The sequence below is a fragment of the Canis lupus genome, chromosome 32 (genome assembly GCF_003254725.2).
Source record: "Canis lupus dingo isolate Sandy chromosome 32, ASM325472v2, whole genome shotgun sequence".
In the NCBI taxonomy this organism is placed as follows: domain Eukaryota; kingdom Metazoa; phylum Chordata; class Mammalia; order Carnivora; family Canidae; genus Canis; species Canis lupus.
The window spans coordinates 10,804,284-10,826,898 of NC_064274.1; the positions used below are offsets into that span (position 1 = coordinate 10,804,284).

The 22,615-nt window shown below is 38.3% G+C and overlaps 1 protein-coding gene across 1 annotated transcript; it reads right to left on the reverse strand.

Annotated features, from left to right (window-relative positions):
* Nucleotides 1-1,335: 1,335 nt before the first annotated feature.
* HSD17B13 (hydroxysteroid 17-beta dehydrogenase 13) lies at nucleotides 1,336-21,302 on the reverse strand. The gene is made up of 7 exons (XM_025425323.3): nucleotides 20,928-21,302; nucleotides 17,334-17,441; nucleotides 16,027-16,158; nucleotides 14,169-14,275; nucleotides 11,933-12,070; nucleotides 9,032-9,148; nucleotides 1,336-2,430 (listed from the first exon to the last, which is right to left on the reverse strand). The coding sequence occupies exons 1-7, from the start codon at nucleotides 21,135-21,137 to the stop codon at nucleotides 2,340-2,342; spliced, it is 903 nt and encodes a 300-aa protein (XP_025281108.1). The 5' UTR covers nucleotides 21,138-21,302; the 3' UTR covers nucleotides 1,336-2,339.
* Between the last annotated feature and the right edge of the window lie 1,313 nt (nucleotides 21,303-22,615).

Sequence of the window (22,615 nt, forward strand, 5' to 3'; positions counted from 1 at the left end):
CCTTCTTATTCTCCCAGAGCCTGAATCTGCAGATTTTTTTAAAGTACCTGCAGTCAAACCTCCTTGATTACAAAAACTTGTGAAGTTAAGTCCCACATGGCTTTTAAAGCCAAAAATTATGAGGACTTGTGTTTCCAGTGCAGGTCTCCTATGTCTGGGATACCTGATGTGAGATCTGTTCCTCTCTGTTCTCCATGCTTGTGATGTCCTTTCCATTTGTAGTTGGTTCCCAGGAGTTTTGTTCCTGTCTTTCTCATCATCCTTTTTAAAGATTTATTTTTATTTTTATTTATTCATGAGAGGCACAGAGAGAGACTGAGGCAGAGACACAGGCAGAGGGAGAAGCAGGCTCCCTGCAGGGAGCTCCACGTGGGACTTGAGGCGGGGACTCCAGGATCACACCCCGGGCCGAAGGTGGCGCTAAACCGCTGGGCCACCGGGGCTGCCCATCATCCTTTTTTAATGTGGCCTCCTCTTATGGTTAACTGTGGGGAGTCCACTGTGTGTCTTTTTCTTAGATTAAAAGCACTGATATGGTTGTTATATTGGTGTGTCCTGGGACAAGGTGAGCTTGGGCTCCTTCTACTCTGACATCCACACAGGCTAACAAGTATTTGTTCAGTAAATAAATAAGTAAACAGAATTGAAAGAAATTGGAAACATCTAAAATATGTTACAAAGGAATTGTTAATTATATCATTTAGTATTGTGAGCCCAAGTAGAAGGATAAGTTAAACTCTACTGAAAGAAAAGGCTGTTTGTGATACATTGGTAAGGTAAATAAACAAGTTACAGACAATAATGCATGTTATCAACCTATTATGTAATACATACAATAAAAGAATGCAATATATTTATCATATATATGTTTATATATGCATTAGAAAATGATCAGAAGACTGTGCATTAATAGCTCAACCTCTGGGAATGGGATTGTGGGGGGTAGGCTCATATTTTCTACTTCACATATTTCTCTTTTGAAGTTTTGTAATCACACTTTTAAGATAACACATTTTAAGGTTCACTTATACATTTCCGGGTTTTTAAGCAAGGAATTAAAATGTCATCATGAACAAAAATGATTGCCAAAGTAGCTAGGAAAAAAAAATCTCAAGACAATAGTATTGTGCTCAGTGCCACACATGGAAAGGATTTAGTAAGTCATTTGATAAACCAACACTCCTACTGTCAAAGAAGCCAAAGTTGAGAGAACCTCAGTACCCCTTATTACCATCCAGATCTTTGCTTCCTGAAGGAGATTCATTGAGGCTCAGCAATTAGAAATCAAGCTCTGTTTCATAAACACAAGAGGTTATTTTTTAAAAGCACAACATATTTATCATTTAAGAAATTTTTATTAATGATTTGTTTTTAATCATTTATTTTTAATAAAAACAAGCAGCAAGTTGATGTGAAAGCAGTCTATGATATAGGAGAAAACCACAAAAACAAGATTAGTCTTGATGTAGCAGGAATCAGATTATTTTTTCTATTAAAAAAAGAGATCACTCTTTTTCATCTATTAGATCCATTGTCTAGTATTAGGTAGACAGCCTAATTCCTTTTTTCTGTGTTAGCTTTCATTTTTGACACTCAAAACTCTCTCAACATCTCTGGTACCAATGATATGTGAAAGCAAAAGCTACAAAGAAAGAGGTTATCATGGGTTTAAAATTGCAGATATTCTGAGATTCAAGAGAGGTTCACCTTTTGTAATGTCATAGTATTTTGAGAGGTTATAAAAAGGGCAGAAAGTCTGGAGGGTCCACTTTTTTGGATATAAGAGCTATACAAAGGACAGAATCAAGAAACTACGGAATACTGCTGCATGGTTTTGGCCTAATGAAAAGGGAGAAGCTAGAGAAAGCTTCCAAATGTTGGATTTCATAGAAGTAACCTCTTTGTCCTTTGGAGCCTAGCTGCCTGCTTAAACATCTCTAACTGTTAGCTCACACCATGTACCTGTTGACAAGGCCTTCGGCCTTCGACCTTCCCTGTGGAATAAATTCTTTTTGTATTTATTCTCAGGGAGGTAGCTTTGTTCTCCTCTAAGCAGAAAGAAAAGAAATAAAATGTCTTAAAGAAAAGTGGCCTTTTGAATATGTTTATGTAACCACAGAAGTTTTAAGAGGCATGGAATGAAAAATGGATGTGACTGTTAAAACTACATTAATATTCTTGAGAAAGGTAATTAGTCTTGTTCATTTGCTGCTAATGTTAAACCAATGTTTTTTAGTATTAACAGTATTGAAAAATGTGAAGTAAAGCTTTGAAGCATTGATCCTAAACTTAGATTTACATCATTAAGGTGCATACATCTCTGGTGGGACATTAATTATTCATTTCATTCTGGTTTTGTGGCCAATCACTGCTTCAAATTGAATGTTCTGTAAATGATTTATAGCTGCCAAGGCACGTTCAGGAAGAAATCTGTATGAAAAAGAAGAAAAATTCTCAATTAAAAATTTTTGACGTGAGAGTTCTTTTTTTCATTGTCAGTTAAAATATTCTGAAGCTATCTGGTTTGCATTTAATCTTCCTGTGTTCCTCCTTCTTCCTTCACATCTACCTCTATCTCCTTTGTGTATGCATATTGTTTTTTAATACTCGTAGTTCAAATACTTTTGACATGTAAAGAAAGCACTGATATGTACCACTCTTCAAATCTTCTAATATCAGTGAAATCTTGTAGGAGATTTTATATGATAAAGATCTGAAACTGAAGGTCTGCACTTATTGCTGAAACTGTCAATGAATCCTAATAGGAAGCATTCATGGAGGGACACCACCAAAACCCATCTATTTTTCCACCTCTCCTTAAAAAATTTACTGAATATCTATCACACACCTTATGATAAGGTAGACAAAGTACTCAAAAACCAGCTAGGCCTGAGCAGCTCATTGTTGAGTTGAGAGGCTAAGAGATGAGAGGCCCTCTTGAAACAATCAATGAGAAATACTAGCCTTCTCTAATTAAAGACTATACCTATGAGGAGGATTAATGTGGGCTGGAATAGTGAAGGAAAACTTCCAAAGTGTTTGAGGATAGGTAAGATTTAATAGGCAGATGAAAGGAAAAGTATATGTGTGAATATAAGGCAAGTGTAACACCTTCTGCAAAGAAAGTCATATTAAAAATCACTTTGGTATCATTGACTAATGCAAGATTTACATCCTTTGATCAGTTAGGGTGGAAGATGGATGAATAAGCCCAAGGGCAGGGAGGTTCTGGCTGGAAGAAAGACAAATATAAAAGAACTTGTAGGGGTCTTTTAACTATCCTCGCAAAGAAACCTCCATGCTAGTAATTGCATCTGCTCACAAAATTGTCTATCACTGTAAAAGGAGTTGTATGAGAAGAAAATTAGCAATAAGTCCCTGTTGCTGAGCAACAAACCATCAGGACAGCTCCACAATCACACCAAAGCTTTTGAGACTCTTGTTTATTGTATAGTGATACCTATTCTTCAACTCTGACAGGATAAGTATGCTGATTATTTTGTTCAGATGCAAATATGCTAGGATTCTGATTTTTTCCAAAATTAATATGACCTGTTTCTAGTCCCAAGAGAGGAGGAATCCCATGAAACTCCTTTCCTATAGTTTCTTAGCACAAGACATTTAGTCAACTCTTGAGATGATGTTGCTATGAGGCTGAGGTTATGCTAACTGAAGTTAGACTATTTAAGCTAAAATGGAAATTTGAAATTAATGCAGCAATGCAGTTTGTCCCTGTTCTTGAATTGTTCTATCCCAAGGTAGCATACTTTATATGGATTTGTTTCAAAATGACCCAAGGGCTTCTGAAGTTAGTATGGTTATCTTCTCATTGACACAATTTCAATCTATTATGAACTGTTCCTCAGAAGAAAGCTGAGAGATTCAGCCATTAGAAACGACAAATACCCACCATTTGCTTTGACGTGGATGGAACTGGAGGGTATTATGCTGAGTGAAATAAGTCAATCAGAGAAGGACAAACATTAGATGGTCTCATTCATTTGGGGAATATAAAAAATAGTGAAAGGGAATAAAGGGGAAAAGAGAAAAAATGAGTGGGAAATATCAGAAAGGGAGACAGAACATGAAAGGCTCCTAACTCTGGGAAACGAACTAGGGGTGGTAGAAGGGGAGGTGGGCAGGGGTTGGGGGTGACTGGGTACGGGCACTGAGGTGGGCACTTGATGGGATGAGCACTGGGTGTTATTCTATATGTTGGCAAATTGAACACCAATAAAAAATAAATTTATAAAAAAAAACAAAAAACATATTAATTTTAACATTAAAAAAAAAGAAAGCTGAGAGATTATCTCCGCTGGGTAAATAATTCTCTCTCTCCTTAGCAATTGTTTGAAGTTTTCTTTTCTTTTTTTTTTAAATTAAGTAATCTCTATACCCAATGGGGGCTTGAACTCACAACACTGAGAACAAGAGTTACATGCTCTACAGACTGACCTAGCTAGTTGCCCCTATTCCTAGAATTCCATGTAAGTTCTGCTTCCTAAACCTTAAAATCTGGGATCCCTGGGTGGTGCAGTGGTTTAGCGCCTGCCTTTGGCCTAGGGCGCGATCCTGGAGACCCAGGATCAAATCCCACGTCGGGCTCCCGGTGCATGGAGCCTGCTTCTCCCTCTGCCTATGTCACTGCCTCTCTCTCTCTCTCTCTCTCTCTATCATAAATAAATAAAAAAATTTTAAAAAAAACCTTAAAATCTGACTTCTGTGTTTTTTAAAATTTTGTAATGGCAGCGGTTTTCTTGCATTATGTTGTTTTATTCTTATGGTATGCTTAGAAAGGAGTTACTAGGCACCATCCACATTTTATATATGGAAAATCTGAGGCCTCAGAGGTTAAATAACTCATCCATGGTCAAAGAACTAGTAATTGGTAAGGTGGTTTTTAATCTTAGGTAAAGCCTTCATTCTTAATCATTTTATTATATTGTGTTCCTTTAAATACAATCTTTGCTTCAGTTAAAACGTTAAAACGGCCTCCAGCAGAAGCTATATGGAAATCATAGAGATGGTAGAGAATATCATTTAAGTACTGAAAAAGAAACTCTCAACCTAGAATTTTATACTCAATAAACATATCTTTCAAATCTTAAGGCAAAGTAGAGTTTGTTAAATATACACAAAGTGAAAAAATTCACAACCAGCAGAACTTCCCTGAGAAAATGTTGAAGGATACCCTTCAGGCAGAAGAAAAATGATACCAGATGGAAATCTGAATCTACGCAAATGGATAAAGAGCACCAGAAATGTTAACTACATGGATTAAGAATTTACTTTGTAATTTAAATCTCTTTTAAAAGATGTTGGCTGTTTAAACAAAGAAAAACTATGTAGCTTGGGTTTTAAACATATGTAGATGTAAAATGTATGACAATTAGAGCATAAGTCAGAGGAGAGAGATAGAAGTATATTATTATAAGGTTCTTAGATTATGCATGAAATGGTATAATGTCATTTGAGGGTTGACTGTGATAAGTTAAAGACACATACTATGAATCTTAAAGCAATAACTAAAGTAACAAAACAAACAATTACAGCTAGTAAGCCAAAAAAGGAAATAAAATGGAAACTTGAAAATATTCAATCAAACCAAAAGGAGGCAGAAAAAGAGAAAAAAGGAAACAAGAACAAGTGGGATAAATAGAAAACAAATCGCAAACTTTAAACCTAGCTTTAAATCTAACTATGTCAATAATCATTAAAGAGTAAATATCTCCAATTAAAAGGCATAGATTGCTAAATTGGGCTTAAAAAAAAGAACTATATGCTGCCTACAAAAACACATTTCAAATATAAGGAAACAAATAGGTTAAGAGTAAAAGAACAGAACAAGATATATTAAGATTACATTAATCTAAAGAAGCTGAAGTGGCTATATTAGTGTCAGTAGGTCTCATAGCAAAGTATGTTTCCAGGGATAAACAAGGTTATTTCCAACATGACAAAATAGTTAATACATCTAAAGGACATACTAATCCTAAGTGCATAAAATCCTAGGCACGTGATAACAGGGCTTCAAAATATGTGAAGCAAAAATGGAAAAAAAGCAAAGAAAATAGACAAATCCATAATTATAGTTAGAGATTTTGAGACTCCTTTCAATAATTGATAAAACAAATAGTCAGAAAATCATTAAAAACAGAGGATCTGAACAATACAACCAATTTGATCTAAATTGATGTTTATAGAACACTCAACAATACAGAATACTTTACTCATTCTTTTTGGGTGTTCATGGGATGCTTACCAAGATAAACCATGTTCCAGGCTTAAACATGTCTCAATAAATTTAAAATATTCAAGTCATACAAAATAATTAAATTGGAAATCAGAAAATCTTTAGAAGATCTCCAAAAAGTTAGAAACTAAAAAATGCATTTCTAAGTAACCCATGATACAAAAGAGAAATTAGCATTTTGAACAGAATATAAATGAAAACCTAATACATCAGAATTTGAGGGAGAGAAATGAAAACAGCACACAGGGGAACTTTATAGCATTAAGTGCCTATACTAGAAAAAAAAAATCAATGAACTCAGTTCCTACATTAACAATCTAGTAAAAGAAGGAAACATTAAATGGAAAATAGCCAGAATAAAAGAAATAATAAATATCAGAAAAGAAATTAGTGAAGTAGAACACACGAAAAAAAATCATAAAAAAGAACATAAACCAAATGCTAGTTCTTTGGAAAAGTCATTAAATTGATAAACCTATAGACAGACTTATGAAAATAAAAAAATAAAAAATACAAATTACCAACATCAGGAAGGAAATATTCTAAAGATATTAAAAGTACAATAAGGGAAGATTATGAATAAATTTATGCCGAATAAATTTATGCCAAATAAATTTGACAACTTAGATGAAATGGACAAATTCCCTGAAGAACCACATTACCAAGAACAAATAAGTAGCCTTAATAGCCCTATAGGCCTTTAAAGATACTAGATTTGTAGTTAAAACTTGCCTATCAAGAAAACAACAGGCTCAGCTGGCTTCATTGATGAATTCTACCAAATGTTTAAAGAAAAAATAATGCCAATCCCATACAAGCTCTCCTGGAAAGAGAAGAGGAGGGGATACTTTCCAACTCATATGAGGTTGATATTATCCTGACACAAAGACATTACAATGCAGGGGTAGTTAATTCTTTAAAATTAATCAGTATAATTCACCATATCAACAAACTGAAATGGAAAGAGCATATTATCTTCTTAATATAGTTAAAAGCATTCGATTAAAAACTCTTATCAAAATAGTCCATGTCCATCGAAAGATGAATGCATAAAGAAGATGTGGCTTATGTATACAATGGAATACTACTCAGCCATTAGAAACGACAAATACCCACCATTTGCTTCGACGTGGGTGGAACTGGAGGGTATTATGCTGAGTGAAGTAAGTCAATCGGAGAAGGACAAACATTTTATGGTCTCATTCATTTGGGGAATATAAAAAACAGTGAAAGGGAATAAAGGGGAAAGGAGAAAATGAGTGGGAAATATCAGAAAGGGAGACAGAACATGAGAGACTCCTAACTCTGGGAAACCAACTAGGGGTGGTGGAAGGGGAGGTGGGCGGGGTGAGGGTGGGGGTTACTGGGTGACGGGCACTGATGTGAGCACTTGACGGGATGAGCACTGGGTGTTATTCTATATGTTGGCAAATTGAACACCAATAAAAAATAAATTTATAAAAAAATAGTAGTGGAAGGGAACTCTTAATATGATAAGAAGCATCTATGAAAAAATATCTACAGCTAACATTATACTTAGTTGTGAAATACTGAATATTCTTCTCTTAAGCTTAAGAAGAACACTTGGATGTATGCTGTCACCAATCCTATCTGACATTGCATGGAAAGTTCTAGCCAGTGCAATAAGGTAAGAAAAAAAAAAGCCATACAGATTGAAAAAGAAGTAAAAATGTCTTTATTTGCAGACAATGTGATCTCTGAAATAAACTGTATAAAAAATCTGTTAGAACCTACAAAAAACTACTAGAAATGAGTTTAGCAAGGATGCTAAAAACAAAATCAAAATGCAGAAATCAATCACATACTAGGGGAAATAGAAAAAAATTTTTGAATGCCATTTGTAATAGCATCAAAAAACATGAAGTAGTTTGGGAGACATCTGATCAAAGATGTGGAAGACTTCTATGCTGAAAACTATAAAATGTTGTGTAGAGATATTAAGAGGAAAAAAAGGAAAGATATTTCATGCTCTTTGTTTTCTTGGACTGGAAGACTCAATAACAGTGATGTCAATTCTCTACCAACTGATGAATAGACTCAATGCAATTTCTATCAAAACTCCAGCAGGCTTAAAATAGACCCTTTAGGGACGCTTGGGTGGCTCAATGGTTGAGCATCTGACTTTGGCTCAGGTTGTGATCCCAGGGTCCTGGGATCGAGTTCTGCATTGGCTCCCTGTAGGGAGGCTGTTCTCCCTCTGCCTATGTTTCTGCCTCTCTCTCTCTCTCTCTGTGTCTCCCATGAATAAATAAATAAAATCTTAAAAAAATAGACTCTTCATTTTTAGCTACATTGTATTCTCTTTAAAGTGTCTTTCCGGGATCCCTGGGTGGCGCAGAGGTTTGGCGCCTGCCTTTGGCCCAGGGCGTGATCCTGGAGACCCGGGATCCAATCCCACATCGGGCTCCCGGTGCATGGAGCCTGCTTCTCCCTCTGCCTGTGTCTCTGCGCCTCTCTCTCTCTCTGTGACTATCATAAATAAATAAAAATTTAAAAAAAAATAAATAAAAATAAAAATAAAGTGTCTTTCCTTCAGTTGGAATAGTCTCTGGCAAAGATTAAACTGAGATTTTAAATATAGTAGAGAAAACGAATCATTATTTTTTTTAGAGATTGAATAAAGCAATAACAGAAAATTCAACTGTTCTCCCCAGGCACGGAGAGTTTCCACAGCAACTTTCACAGCTGAAAGACTCTTCATCATTGTGATAGCATTATTGGTGTTTTAGCATTTTGGATGTCTTGTGCTGTACTTACTTGTCTAGTATTAAATAGATATTGTAATATGATGGAACGAAAATCATCTTCTTATTGGTAAGAATTCCATCTATCAAGCTTCTTGCAACTGTATCTGTCTCCAAAATAGGCCACAGTCTGTGATTAAGAAGAAAAAATTTTGATTCTTTTTGTTGTTGTTGTTTTAATTATCAAAGGCAGTAAAACTAACATCATATCACCAAATTATGATTTAAAAGGTTCCAGGATTCTCTGCACAAATGCCACCTGCTCCAACCACCCCACACATGCCACGGGGATGTTTTGTTATCACAATCTTAAACTTTGACATCCAGAAGGCATGTTTTATGGCTCACTCAGTCAAAACATAAAAGCGGGGGGGGGGGAGGGGTGCCTGGGTAGTTCAGTTGGTTAAGCATTTGACTGTTGGTTTTGGCTCAGGTCATGATCTCAGTGTCCAAGGATTGAGCCCTTTGATGGGAGTCTACTTGAGGATTCTCCCTCTCCCTCTGCCCTTCCTCGTGTTTGTGCTTTCTCTTAAATCAATCAATAAATAAATCTTTAAAAATATATCAAAACAGTGGAGAGGAATTAGATGACACAGGTGAAGAGGATACAGGCAAGGAAAAGTAGTGGGTGGGATTATTCATGGCACAGAAAGGAAACATCTGACATCTTTCTTCAGGGCTTGTGGGATACGAGGCTATTACCAAGCATATTTTCTTTCTTCTGGAGTTATCCCATAAAGCTGGATTGTTTTGAAGACATTTAATTCTTGAGGTCCACCTCTGAGTTGCCTATGCTACAATTTAATGAGAGTCCAAGGTGTGCACAGGGAGTATTGCAGTACAACTAGAGGTATGGCCTTGCTTATACTGAAGACTGTGTGCATGAGTTCTTGAGAAGCATTTATACCACAGGCTCAGTGTAGAATGACCATTGGTGCAAGATGACAAGAAATTAAAATGTAAATGGATTGAAATATTACATCAAAATTAAGATGTCTGGGGGATCCCCGGGTGGCTCAGCGGTTGAGTGCCTGCCTTCAGCCCAGGGTGTGATCCTGGAGACCTGGGATCGAGTCCCACATCGGGCTCCTTGCATGGAGCCTGCTTTTCCCACTGCCTATGTCTCTGTCTCTCTTTCTTTCTGTGTCTCTCATGAATAAATAAAAAATAAAATCTTAAAAAAAAAGATGTCTGGGCATGGGTTGAATGGACAATTAATAAACAGATTGTGTAGACAAGTTAAGTAAGTTAAAACTTCCTTCCGCGACATGTTCTGTGATTTACTGCAGATTATTATGTGATTCAAGTTTCCATGGCGTTGAGTAGCAAGCCAGCAGAGAGGAATACAAATCAATACCTTTTAAAATTATTGGGTTCTGCTTTTCCTTCCTTGAGTTTTTCTTCGTTGTTTTATCAAGCCAGTGTCTGAGCCAAGCCTGACACTAGTATATGAATATTTTAGCCTTTGCCGTGGAGGATCCAGCAATCTGGATCAATCTTCAGCGTTGTCTGTCAGCCCCTAAGGTCACCACCTGGCATCTGCATGACCTGGGATCATATTTGCTTTACTCTTCTCATCTATCATGTCTTCCCCACCCGTGGACCTGGTACTCTTGGCACACACTAAGCCTGAAGACTTACCAAGAGGGTTTTATTAGACCCAATTTGTTGTTTAAGAAAACTGAGCCCAGAGTCTCAACCATACCATAGTATTTACTTAAATATTAGGTACTTGTTAAGTGCCTATTGTCTAGCACTATTAAAAGTTCCACCTCCAGGGTATGACCACAGCTCGCAGCTCCAGAGATCACACAGCTAATCCAGGGTTCAGAGTCAGTAGCTACAATTGAGGCTAAATTTAAAGGAGAATGTGTTAGCTCCTTTGAATGAATACATTTAAGACTAATTCCCCTTTAGTAACAGATTGGCTTCAGAGAAGCAAGCTTAGTGTATTTTGTTAACCTGCAACAGAATATATACTAGAATTGAGGCAAATTTGTGAATACACCTTAATTTAGAGCTCATCTCCTCACCTTTCTGCTTTTTTCCTTCTCCTTTCAGGACCAATTTCTCCTCTCTTATGGTTTCAAATCCTCCCTTACCAGAGACAAAGTTCTCACAGAAAATTCATCTTGACTAAAGGGCTAGGGGCTCAATTTATTGCTGCTCCTAGGAACATTTGCATTTTTATGGAGGACAAGGAGGTAATAGTGATCAAAGGCTGTGATTTAATACATCAATGGTTTCCAAACCTGTCTCCAGACTTACCTGGTAGGTATGCTTGTAAAGCAAAGAAAAGCAAAACAAAACACCTCATTCTTGAAGCTCATCTCAAGCCTACTCAATCAGAATCTCTAAGGAAGACCCAAAGAACATTTATTTTTTATGGAAGCACAGGTGATGGATGATTTTTAGGACCGGACAAGTTTGAAAAATGTTGGAGTACTTCATGCTAGCACCATGGAAGATGGAAAAGGGGCATATACTTGTATCTTTCCATACTCTGAGGGGAGTATCTGAATGGAAGAGGGGGATGTTATGTAACATTCATTTTTGGGGTGGGGTTTCTAGGAGAGGGCACTCTTGCCATCCCTGTAAACACACCTCTCCAACCTGTCCCACCCCCCTCATTCCCTCTCTGCACCTGAGTGTGTTGAACCTTTCATCTGGACACAAATAAACACCCAATTGCTTAACTTGTTGGCAGCCAGTCACTCCTGCTAGTCATCAATGCATTTCCCCCCTTTGTTCATCTAATTTCAAAGTGAAAATTTAAAGGCAGTACACCATTAAGAAATATTTTTTCCCTTTTTCATTTTTTCCCTATTTTCTCAGTTGATCCACCTAAGAATTTCTTGTACAGATTTCCTATCAATTTCTCACATCATATTTTCAAACTTGCCTTTGACCTCACCTTGTGCTTGGGTTTTTGGTGAACCCAGTGTTCACAAAAACTGGGCAGAGACACGAGGTTTTGATCCCAGTTATTCCCAAGGTTTGCAGTTCTAATGTCAGAGCTCTGTGGAAGCCAACAGCAGCAAATTTGCTGGAACTATAAGAGAATACCCACCATCATTATGAGCTTTCTGTAAGAAGGCCATGTCAATTTGGTTTGAGAATAAGTAGAAGCCAACTTCCCAAATCTTCCACTTGGTCATCAATTTTCATTTACATTTTCTTACATGATTTTACAGAATTCTGAATGTACAAATTTCTTACTTAGCAATGATAGCAATAGAACAAAGCCTAGTAATGTGTATTAACTGGCTTACTGCTCACCCCCCCACCCCCCGGGTAAAGTTTTCCATTCCATCTTTAAACTGTTTTCTAATCAGTTTTAATCATTTTTATTTGGAAAAATATGAATCAGGAAAAACATATTTAGAAAAACTACTAACTAATATCTACACTGAAACTTCTGTGGGTCTCTACACATTTTCCCGCTGAGTTCCTAGTTTCTCTCTTGATCGTGAAGGCTGCTCTGGCTTTTTTTTTTTTTTTTTTTAATTTACTTATGATAGTCACACAGAGAGAGAGAGAAAGAGAGAGAGAGAGAGAGAGAGAAAGAGGCAGAGACACAGGCAGAGGGAGAAGCAGGCTCCATGCACCGGGAGCCTGACATGGGATTCGATCCAGGGTCTCCAGGACAGCGTCCTGGGCCAAAGGCAGGCGCCAAACCGGTGCGCCACCCAGGGATCCCTGCTCTGGCTTCTTAATTTCATTGTGAAAATCTGGAGTAAAAACACTTCAGGCAGTGTGTGTGTGTGCCTGTGTGTGTAGCCTTCAGCATATCACTTTATCTTCTTTGATTTTCTGATTTTTTTTTAATTTTCTTTTTATTTATTTATGATAGTCACACAGGGAGAGAGAGAGGCAGAGACACAGGCAGAGGGAGAAGCAGGCTCCATGCACCGGGAGCCTGACGTGGGACTCGATCCCGGGTCTCCAGGATCCCGCCTGGGCCAAAGGCAGGCGCCAAACCGCTGCGCCACCCAGGGATCCCTGATTTTCTGATTTTTAAATGCAGGTAATAAAATATAGGCTGTCTTGAGGATTAAATTGTATAGCATATGCCTTATAACTTCATTACCTATAAGAATCTATATAAATGTTCACTTTATTTTTGACCCAGGTGACAATAAGAACAGTAAAATTAAAGGCCAGCTGCTTTCTTAAGGGAGAAAAGTATTACATTGGGTTTCCAGATTTCTAAACATTAAAATAGCAAATGTTTAATCTGTGAAATTCTTGTGTTTTAACATGGTAGAGGTAGCGTGAAACAACCATATTTGTGCAATGACTCCATAACTGACATTGAAATTTGTATTTGTGACTACATTCTGTGTCAGAAGTAATTTTATCCATGACTCAGTTTAACCTTGAAAATGATGTAGAAGTACCTAATGGATCAATTAATTACCTACATCCACATCCTCCCACTGATACTCATGTGTTGGCTGTTACAAAAAGAACTGGACCAAAGGTTAGCAAACTAAATTTTTCTGAGGTTGATATGAAGCAAAAGTAAGAAACGAGATGCCATGGAAGGGAGTTTATAAGGAAAAGATATTTTACAAATAGTGTATCCTTAGGGCCTCCCAACCTCTTCTCCTGTGTCCTTGGTAGATCATGGAGTGTACTATCTGCATCTTGCAATCAGGTAGAGGCTTTCTGTCTGTCTGTCTGTCTCTCTCTCATACACATACAATCTTTCACGGCACAAGCACACTGGGAAATATTTTGATCTAGGGCTCACTCTGGTTAGCTTATCTTGGGCATGCAGGTGATGGCATATATTTATGTTCATTTGGACTTCTGTATGTTTTACTTCTTAGTCTGCGGTTCCCTGTTTCTTTTATCAACATGTACTCATTCCAGGATACAAAGGAAACACACTTGGCATTACTTTTTATTGCTTTACAGAGGAGTTTTCAGAAATCTAAACATATTTTACACAATTACACCAGTTTCATTGTTTTAGGAGAAGTCATTTTTAAAAGTTTATTCTAGACTATGTAAATAACCCTGCTACAAGGATTGGAATATAAGGTTTAATAAACCCTTAAAAGATTATACATAGATATTATAAATTAACATTGATATCTATCTATCCATCTATCTATATATAAATGCTGGAAAAGAATACTTACCAATATGGAATAAGATAAGGAATCACTCCATGGCCACACACTGAAGCCACTGTGACAATGTGGCCATGATTTCTCTTTATCATGGATGGAAGAAGTGCTTTTGTGATCTTAAAGATCATTGCAGAAAGAAAAAAAAAAAAAGCAATGGCACAGGTGTTAGGGTTCTAAATTAGATAGTTTTAAGAAAAAAACAGTATTTGAAACAACTTTTACAATAAAATGAAATATGTGTCAAGATTCCATGATTACTTCTATATAAATGACAGAAATGAAAAAGAATGAAATGTATTTGTTTAAGCCAGCATTGAAGGCTGTGCACTAAATATCACATGCTAAGAACTCATCTTAATATTTCCCCTTCTTCCCAGGGCATCTGAGTAGCTTGGTCAATTAAGTGTCCAACTCTTGATTTTGGCCCAGGTCATGATCTCAGGGTCCTGGGATTGAGCTCCACATTGCATTCTGCGCTCAGTGCAGAGTCTGCTTGAGATTCTTTCTCTCCCTCTGCCTCTCCCCCTGCTTGCACTCCTGCATGTGTGCATGCACTTACTCATGCTCTCAATCAATCAATCATCAATCTTAAAAATTCCCCTATCTTGCCTTCAGAAGCAATCAAGTAGCTCTCTTATGGATATATCATCTGAATAATAGTATCATGGGAAAAATGCAGTGTCTTTAGAACTGAAAAGATTCCCTATGGTAATCTGGTATCACATAAATTTTTTTGGTTGAGGGCTTTATCATTCTAATGAGAAGAATTGAAATCTTGTGAAACTATATCAAGTTAAGTAGAAAAAGCTGAGTATTGTCCTGATCCATAATCATTATCCATCATGATTAGATTTAGTATTTCCCTATTTGTAGCATTGTGTATTATATATTGATAATTGAAACAAAAAGTCTTCCTTTATCTCCAAAAAGCTTTTATTGTTTTGTGAGAAATATCAATTATTTTATGAGAATTTTATAAATATGCCCTATGGACCCTATGCAAATTCACAGAGTCAAAACTGCCAAACCAAGTCATTTCCAAATTTCTGACCCATAGAAACTCTGAGAGGAAAACAATCATTTATTGTTGTTTTAGGCCACTAAAATTTCATGTAATTTGTTAGGCAGCTATAGATAACTAGCCTGGGAGGTCTTTATGTAGTTTGGTGGGCATAATAATCAATCCTTATTAGCATGTGTGTGGGGGTTGAGGCAGATGAGGGGAGACATCTCTTTTCCTTCTCTTCCAGAATCTAGGTTTGCTCTAGGTTCTACACTTAATATTGAGACACTGGAAGATTAATACATATAAATTCTTTCTAGAAAATCATATTTCAGTCTTATGATAACCAATTATAAGAGGTCTGTAGAAAAAAAAAAAGAGGTCTGTAGAGCTATATACCTAAGTTCTGGCATGGATCTAGTGCTTGTCTCATGTCTGAGTCTCATGCAGAGAAGTTCACAACCCCTATATACATCCAAGTAGTGATTTATGTTGTCCTTTCAGTTCTAAAAGTCCATGGTATGAGGTCACAAGTGAATGTATACTGTATATATTTCCTCCAAAGCACTGAAAAGATGTGTACTGACAACCCTTAGAAAAGCTCCACAGATATATTAAGCACTTGGTCCATCCATGCAATGTTTTGTGTGAGATTCTGGTAGATAAGACAGACCCATTAGCCTACATTCTCAAGAGTTGTGTCCTTCAAATCTTGTGCCCTTCTGTCAGAGACTCTTCCACTCAAATTAATTTGGTGATTCTTGATGTAAGGCAAATATAAAGGTGTGAACTTAATTACAAACTTCATGTACCTTAAGAGCAGGTGTGAGATATGCCCAAACCAGAAATGTTTCTCACACTCACCCAAAAATGTCCTAGGATGTTGATCTCAAAGGTTTTGGTAATCTCTTCATCCTTGGTACTAAGAAGGTCAGCTGGATATACTGTCCCAGCATTATTCACCAGGATGGTTACATCTCCCACTTCTTTCTTCACCTTTGAAAATGAAAAAAAAAAAAAAATTCACTGGATGCATTATAGAAACTCCAAGTTTTGCAGCTGATGTTATCCAGGGATTAGATTCTTTATTCCACTTGGTGAGATCTCTCAGAGTTCAGGCAGGAAAGAACTTTAGCCCAAAAAGTGGATGCAAAGGAAACAGTATCATAAAGCTAGGAGAAACAAATTTTTTTTAACATATGAATTTTCATACTGTGTAAATCATAGATTTTTAAAACTTGTCTATTAAGTGAAATTAATATTTTTGTTGATTAAATGATACTGCAGTTCTGACCAAATATATTTATAGTACTGAGTAATCTTGGTTCTACCACCTACTAGCCATAGGACCATGGACTGACCCCTCTGAACCCAGTTTGCTTATCTGTCAAATGAGGTCAATAGCATTATAGAGGTTAAAAGATACCGTTTTTCAGAGTGCTTGGTTCATTGGATTCGACATCTACTCTTTTGAAAATTGTTACAGGGCAGCCCGGGTGGTTCAGCGGTTTAGCACCGCCTTGAGCCCAAGGTGTGATCCTGGAGACCCGGGATGAGCCTCAGGTCTGGCTCCCTGCATGGAGCCTGCTTCTCCCTCTGCCTGTGTCTCTGCCTCTCTCTATTGTCTCATGAATAAATAAATAAAATCTTTTTTAAAAAAGGAATTACTGCAAAAGTTATAGTACTAAAATAAAACCCAGGGCACCTGAGTGGCTCAGTGGTTGAGCATCTGCCTTTGGCTCAGGTTGTGATGCTGGGGTTCTGGGATCGAGTCCCACGTCCAGCTCCCCATGGGGAGCCTGCTACTTCCTCTGCCTGTGTCCCTGCCTCTCTCTGTGTGTCTGTCATAAATAAATAAATAAAATCTTAAGAAAAAATGAAGCTAGAAAGTGACACTTTCCCCTGGTGATAGATCTCTTCCCTGTCACCCTGTACCACTCCCAAAAGTTCTGATCAGAAAGAAATTGACTGATAATATGAAACAATAAGAATCAGCAGAGTGGAATGGGTTTTATGCATGGAAAAAAACAGATGTTCTTCCTTCTTCAGACAAGTTCCCCAGTTAGCAGAGGCCAAAATCGAATCTAAAGCAGGGAGCCATAAAGAACCTTTACATTTTCCATGTAAACGACACAAAATCCTTTGAAGAAATATGTCTCCTGAGGTCTCACCTGCTTTACAGAGTTATAAATGTCTTCGCGGTTACCGCAGTCCACCACAAATGTATGCACAGTGGCTCCCAGTTTTCTGCATTCGGCTGCCGTTTCCTCGACACCGTGCTGTGATTGGAAAGACCAGATGCAGAAAGATGTAGGTCAGTTAGGGGACAAGAGCAGGGAGAAAGAACTGGAGAAGAAATTTCTTGAAAGATTAGAATTCATGTCCAAAATGCCCTCCTTCTTTTTAAAAAAAGATCTTATTTATTCATGACACACACACACACACACACACACACACACACACACGAGAGAGAGAACCAGGCTCCATGCAGGACTCGATCCCGGGTCTCCAGGATCACGCCGTGGGCTGAAGGCAGCGCTAAACCGCTGAGCCCCCCCTGCGGCCCTGCCCTCCTTATTCTATGAGAAAGTTTCGTGAAAGACACCGCTCGACCAGTTTGCAGAGATTACATCTGGCTTTTCTGCCAGCGAGTGCTCCCATCAGCCTTGTTTGGCAACAGCCATTCTGCATCAAAGCAGGAAAAAAAAAAAAAAACCCAAAAAACCTTATTTTCCCAGCTTTTTATCTTGGGTTAGAGGTTCCTTAGGAGGCAGTTTTTATTTATTTATTTATTTATTTATTTATTTATTTATTTATTTATTTATTCATTCATTCATTCATTCATTCATTCGAAGCAGGCTACTCTCACAGCTCGAGGAACATGCTTGAAAGATGTTGCTCCTTGCGGGGTCATGATTGGAGATGTCTGAGTACACAGAAGAAAAGAAAATTCAGTTTTTCATTTAACACACACTGGCTGAACACCAACCATGTAACAGGCAGTAAAGCACCAGGTAGCAATTCTAAACTAGAGGTAATTTTAAACTAGATGCCTCCGCCTGACATAGTTTTCTCCACGAGTCTGATTTAACCCTCTAGGAGAGAAGGAGAAGGAGGGATCCTTATTCGATGGAAGACTTTCATGGGGAGACAGAGCTACTACTCTTCCCACGTGATCTTCAGTGCAAGTCTTGTGGAGTGAACACCCCGGAGGGCTGCTGGGTAGAGTCTCATCTGTGTAACAAGTTTGCATATGTGATAACTTTGCAGTAACTTTGTAACAACTCCAGGACATGGAGATAGAGAAACTTACTTTCACCTTAAACTTTTTTTTTTTTTAATTTTTATTTATTTATGATAGTCACAGAGAGAGAGAGAGAGAGAGAGAGGCAGAGACACAGGCAGAGGGAGAAGCAGGCTCCATGCACTGGGAGCCCGATGTGGGATTCGATCCTGGGTCTCCAGGATCACGCCCTGGGCCAAAGGCAGGCGCCAAACCGCTGCGCCACCCAGGGATACCTTAAACTTTAAAGACCTTTTTCCTAAGATAAAATTGTCCTGAGGTTTCTGGGAGCTGAGAATTCTTTTCCAGTTTTGACCTCTGCTGGTTTTGTGGAGATTATAAGATTTTAGACTGTGTTTTTTCCTCTCTCGATTTATAGACTCTTCTCTGTGATGAACAGGCAAGACACCGGAAAACCCTTTTCTCACACTGGGATGTGGGTAGTGTGGCTGTTGCTTGGGGCTGTCTCTGAATGAGTGGCAGGTGGGTTCCCTTAGGGAGCGCTGCCTCCCTTGGGTCCTTCTTATTCCACTACCTCAAGAGAAGTTCTGGAGCAGCAGCCTGAAATCCTGTATGGAAATTAGGGCACGTAGTCACAGAGTCAGTGTCGCCTTATCATATAGCTTTTTGGGGGTTGCAAAGGAGTAGAGAGGGAGGACAGGAGGTCTTTTTTTTTTTTTTTTTTTTTGACAGGAGGTCTTTCACCAATTTAGGCTTCAGTTGGAGCTTGCTCATTACCAGATTACAAGAACCACCGTGCCTTCTTTTCTGTTTAGATTCAAGGTCAGTAGAGAGCATTAGTAACCAAAGCTTTCGTCAGATGCTTGCATTGAAGAGTTAAAAATCTGTCAGTCTTTAGGGTACCTGGGTGGCTCCGTTGGTTAAGAGTCTGGCTGGGGTCACCATCTCAGGGTCCTGGGAGTGGCCCCTCCTCCAGGTCCCCGCTCAATGGGGAGTCTGCTTCTCCCTCTCTCTTTACCCCTCCCCTCACTTGCACTCTCTCTCTCTCTCAAATAAATAAAATCTTAAAAAAAAAAAAAAAAAGTCAGTCTTACAACCGAGCTACAGAACTGCAAAATGTAATGCCGTGTCTCTGCAAGCAAAATACTTGCTTTAGCTTCAACTCTAGTTTGCATTGTCTACTCCACATTTCAGAGCCTAAAGCAACAGTTTAGATTGAATGAGGGCAAACTGCTAACGTGATTCATTAGGAAGGCAGAAGAAGCAGCTATAACAAAAAGGGAGTTAGCACCTTCCACAGGTAAAGGAGATCTGACTTATATTTGTAGCCTTGCAATGAATCATTTAATGCCTTTTTAAAAAAAGATCTTATTTATTTATTCATGAGACACACAGAGAGAGAAGCAGAGACACAGGCAGAGGGAGAAGCAGGCTCTTTGCAGTGATCCTGATGCGGGATTCAATCCTAGGACCCCTCGATCCCAGGGTCATGACCTGAGCCGAACGACCCCGTACAACTCCGAGATCCGCCACACAACCCCGAGATCAAGTCACACGCTCTACCGACTGAATCAGCCAAGCAACATTTTTGAAGGTTTTAAGAAATGGGAGCCAACCAGACATGACAGCAAAGAAAATAGAGTACTAGCAATAGCAATATAATGGCAATTAAGATCTCACTGTGATTTGTGGAAAATGATTCTTAAAAAAACTGCCGTTTTTCCAATCTTAAAATCCTGTAACATTTTTCTGTGCATAATTTCATGGCTTTATCATGATGCATAAGTTTAGGGAAAATGATACAAAATTTCAGTTATTTCAGTTTTATTTTGAGTAGCTGATACAGTGTTTACAAACAACAGTACAAGAAAAATATGAGCACTCAAGAGAAAGCCTGATCCACTGCCTGTGGGTTTTATTTAATATGAATAGTGTTTAGTATTGCTGGGCATTGTTCCAAGCCCTTCAAATACTCACTTGCTTAATCCTCTTGCCCAGAAGTCCACAAACTTCTTCTGTAAGTTGCCAGAGAGTAAATATTGTGGGATTGTGTGGATGTAAAGGAAAGGAGGCACTAAAAACGTTCTCTCTTATATTCCTCTTTGTTTCTTTATTTGTTTTTTGCTTTGACAACCTTTTAAAAGTGTAAAGAACATTCCTAGCTATACAGCTTGCTCAGGGACCAGGTTTGGCCCATTAACTGTAGTTTGCTGAGCCCTGTTCTTGCCCATCCTATGAGGTATTATTTCCATTTCAAAGATAACAGAACTGGAAGCTTGAAAGTAGCCTGGCTCCAAGTCTGTGTTATCAACCTGTATATCACGGCATTAAAAAAAAGTTACTGCTTAATTCTTCCTTGTGTCTCTTTTGTCAAACCATCCCAATGCATATGTGGAAGGCACCGGAGAACTTATTAAACATTGATAAAGAAAAACACAAAAGTAGCAGATGCTAAGTCACATAGTTTTTAAAACATATGTCTTACTTGTGATTTTAAAAGATGAGCAAATGAATGCATTACCTTATTAATATCCCACAAAACCAGTCTGCTCTTCTGTTTTGCAAATTCGTAGGCAGTCCACCTGCCTATTCCATGCCCCGCTCCTGTAATGAGAACGATCTCTCCAGCCACAGACTTTCTCTTTCGGGGAAAGAAAACCTTCACCAATGCCTCCAAGTAGGAGTAGATGATGGTGAGCAGAAGCAGGAGGAGATCCAAGATAATATTCATGGCTCTGCGGCTCTGCTCCGTACTCTGAGTCTCTTCTGGCTCAGACCTTGTGTAACCTTAGCAGAGAAGCACCCTATGCAGAGACCCAGGGGAGAGCTGTGCTCCAAGTGTTGATGGGGCTGACAGAAGTAAGCTAGATTTGCCTCAGATTTTGTCCACGTATTCTAATAGGTTGGAAACACCTGATTTGGAAGTGATGCAATTGCTACTAAAAGCTTGGCACAGGGACAGACGAGTCATGGAGAAAGTGCTCTCTGGACTTGTTTACTGGGAAGCAGTTTTGTGCTGTGTTGCACAATGAAATTTCACCTCTAGAGATAATTCTAGAGACAGTGCATCAGCTAATGGTCTTTTGGTAGTCTCCTGGTATCTTTCTGTAAACAAGTGTATTGTTTTTAATTGAAGGAAAAGAAGAGAGCAGAGATAATACATTCAGGAGACTTCAATAAAGTATGGTCCAATCAGCCTTAGTGCGATTCATTTATTCATGAAAGCTCAGCATCAATATTTCAGTTAACTAATTATTTTACATGAGATAGTCATTTCCCTGAACACCTCTTAAGTTTGGGAGAGATTGGAGGTTATATAAAGCAATCAGGAAATACTCTGATACCATGGGAATGGGCATTAGATCAGGAGCCAACTCTCCACTCTCCAAAGTGGTGCGACTTCTAACACCCCAAAAATAGAAATAACTCAAGTGTCCATGAACGGATGAATGGATAAACAAAATGTAATATATGCAGACAATGCAATAGTATTATTTTTAAAGATTTTTTAAAAAATTTATTTCTTCATGAGAGATGCAGAGAGAGAGAGAGGCAGAGACACAGGCAGAGGGAGAAGCAGGCTCCATGCAGGGAGCCCCATGTGGGATTCGATCCCAGATCTCCAGGATCACACCCTGGGCCGAAGGCGGCACTAAATCCCTGAGCCACTGGGGCTGCCCGTAGTATTCTTAAAAAAAAAAAAATGAATGCAATTCTGATACATGCTACAACATGCATGGACCCTAAGAACATTAGGTGAAATGAAAGACACAAAAGGACAGGACTCCCTGCGCATGACCTAGATTAGTCAAATACATAGGGACAGGGAGTGGATTGTTGGTTATTAGGAAATATCACTATTTCTTTGGAGACCAAGAAATGAGAAATTATAGGATTTATGTGTATTGCAATAGCCCACTGTTTGTTTAGTCTAACTATAGTAATTTGCCAAGGACAAATTGAGGAATATAATCTCTTTTCTCTTTTTTTAAAGATTTTATTTATTTATTTGAGAGAGAGAGAGAGAGATTGAACAAGCAGGGGGAGTAGCAGAGGGAGAGGGAGAAGCAGACTCCTCACTAAGCATGGGTCCTGATGCAGGGCTTGATCCCAGGACCCTGGGATTATGACCTGAGCCAAAGGCAGATGCTTAACTAACTGAGCCACCCAGGTGCCCCGAATCTCTTCTAATAAAGACTTTCCTCCTCC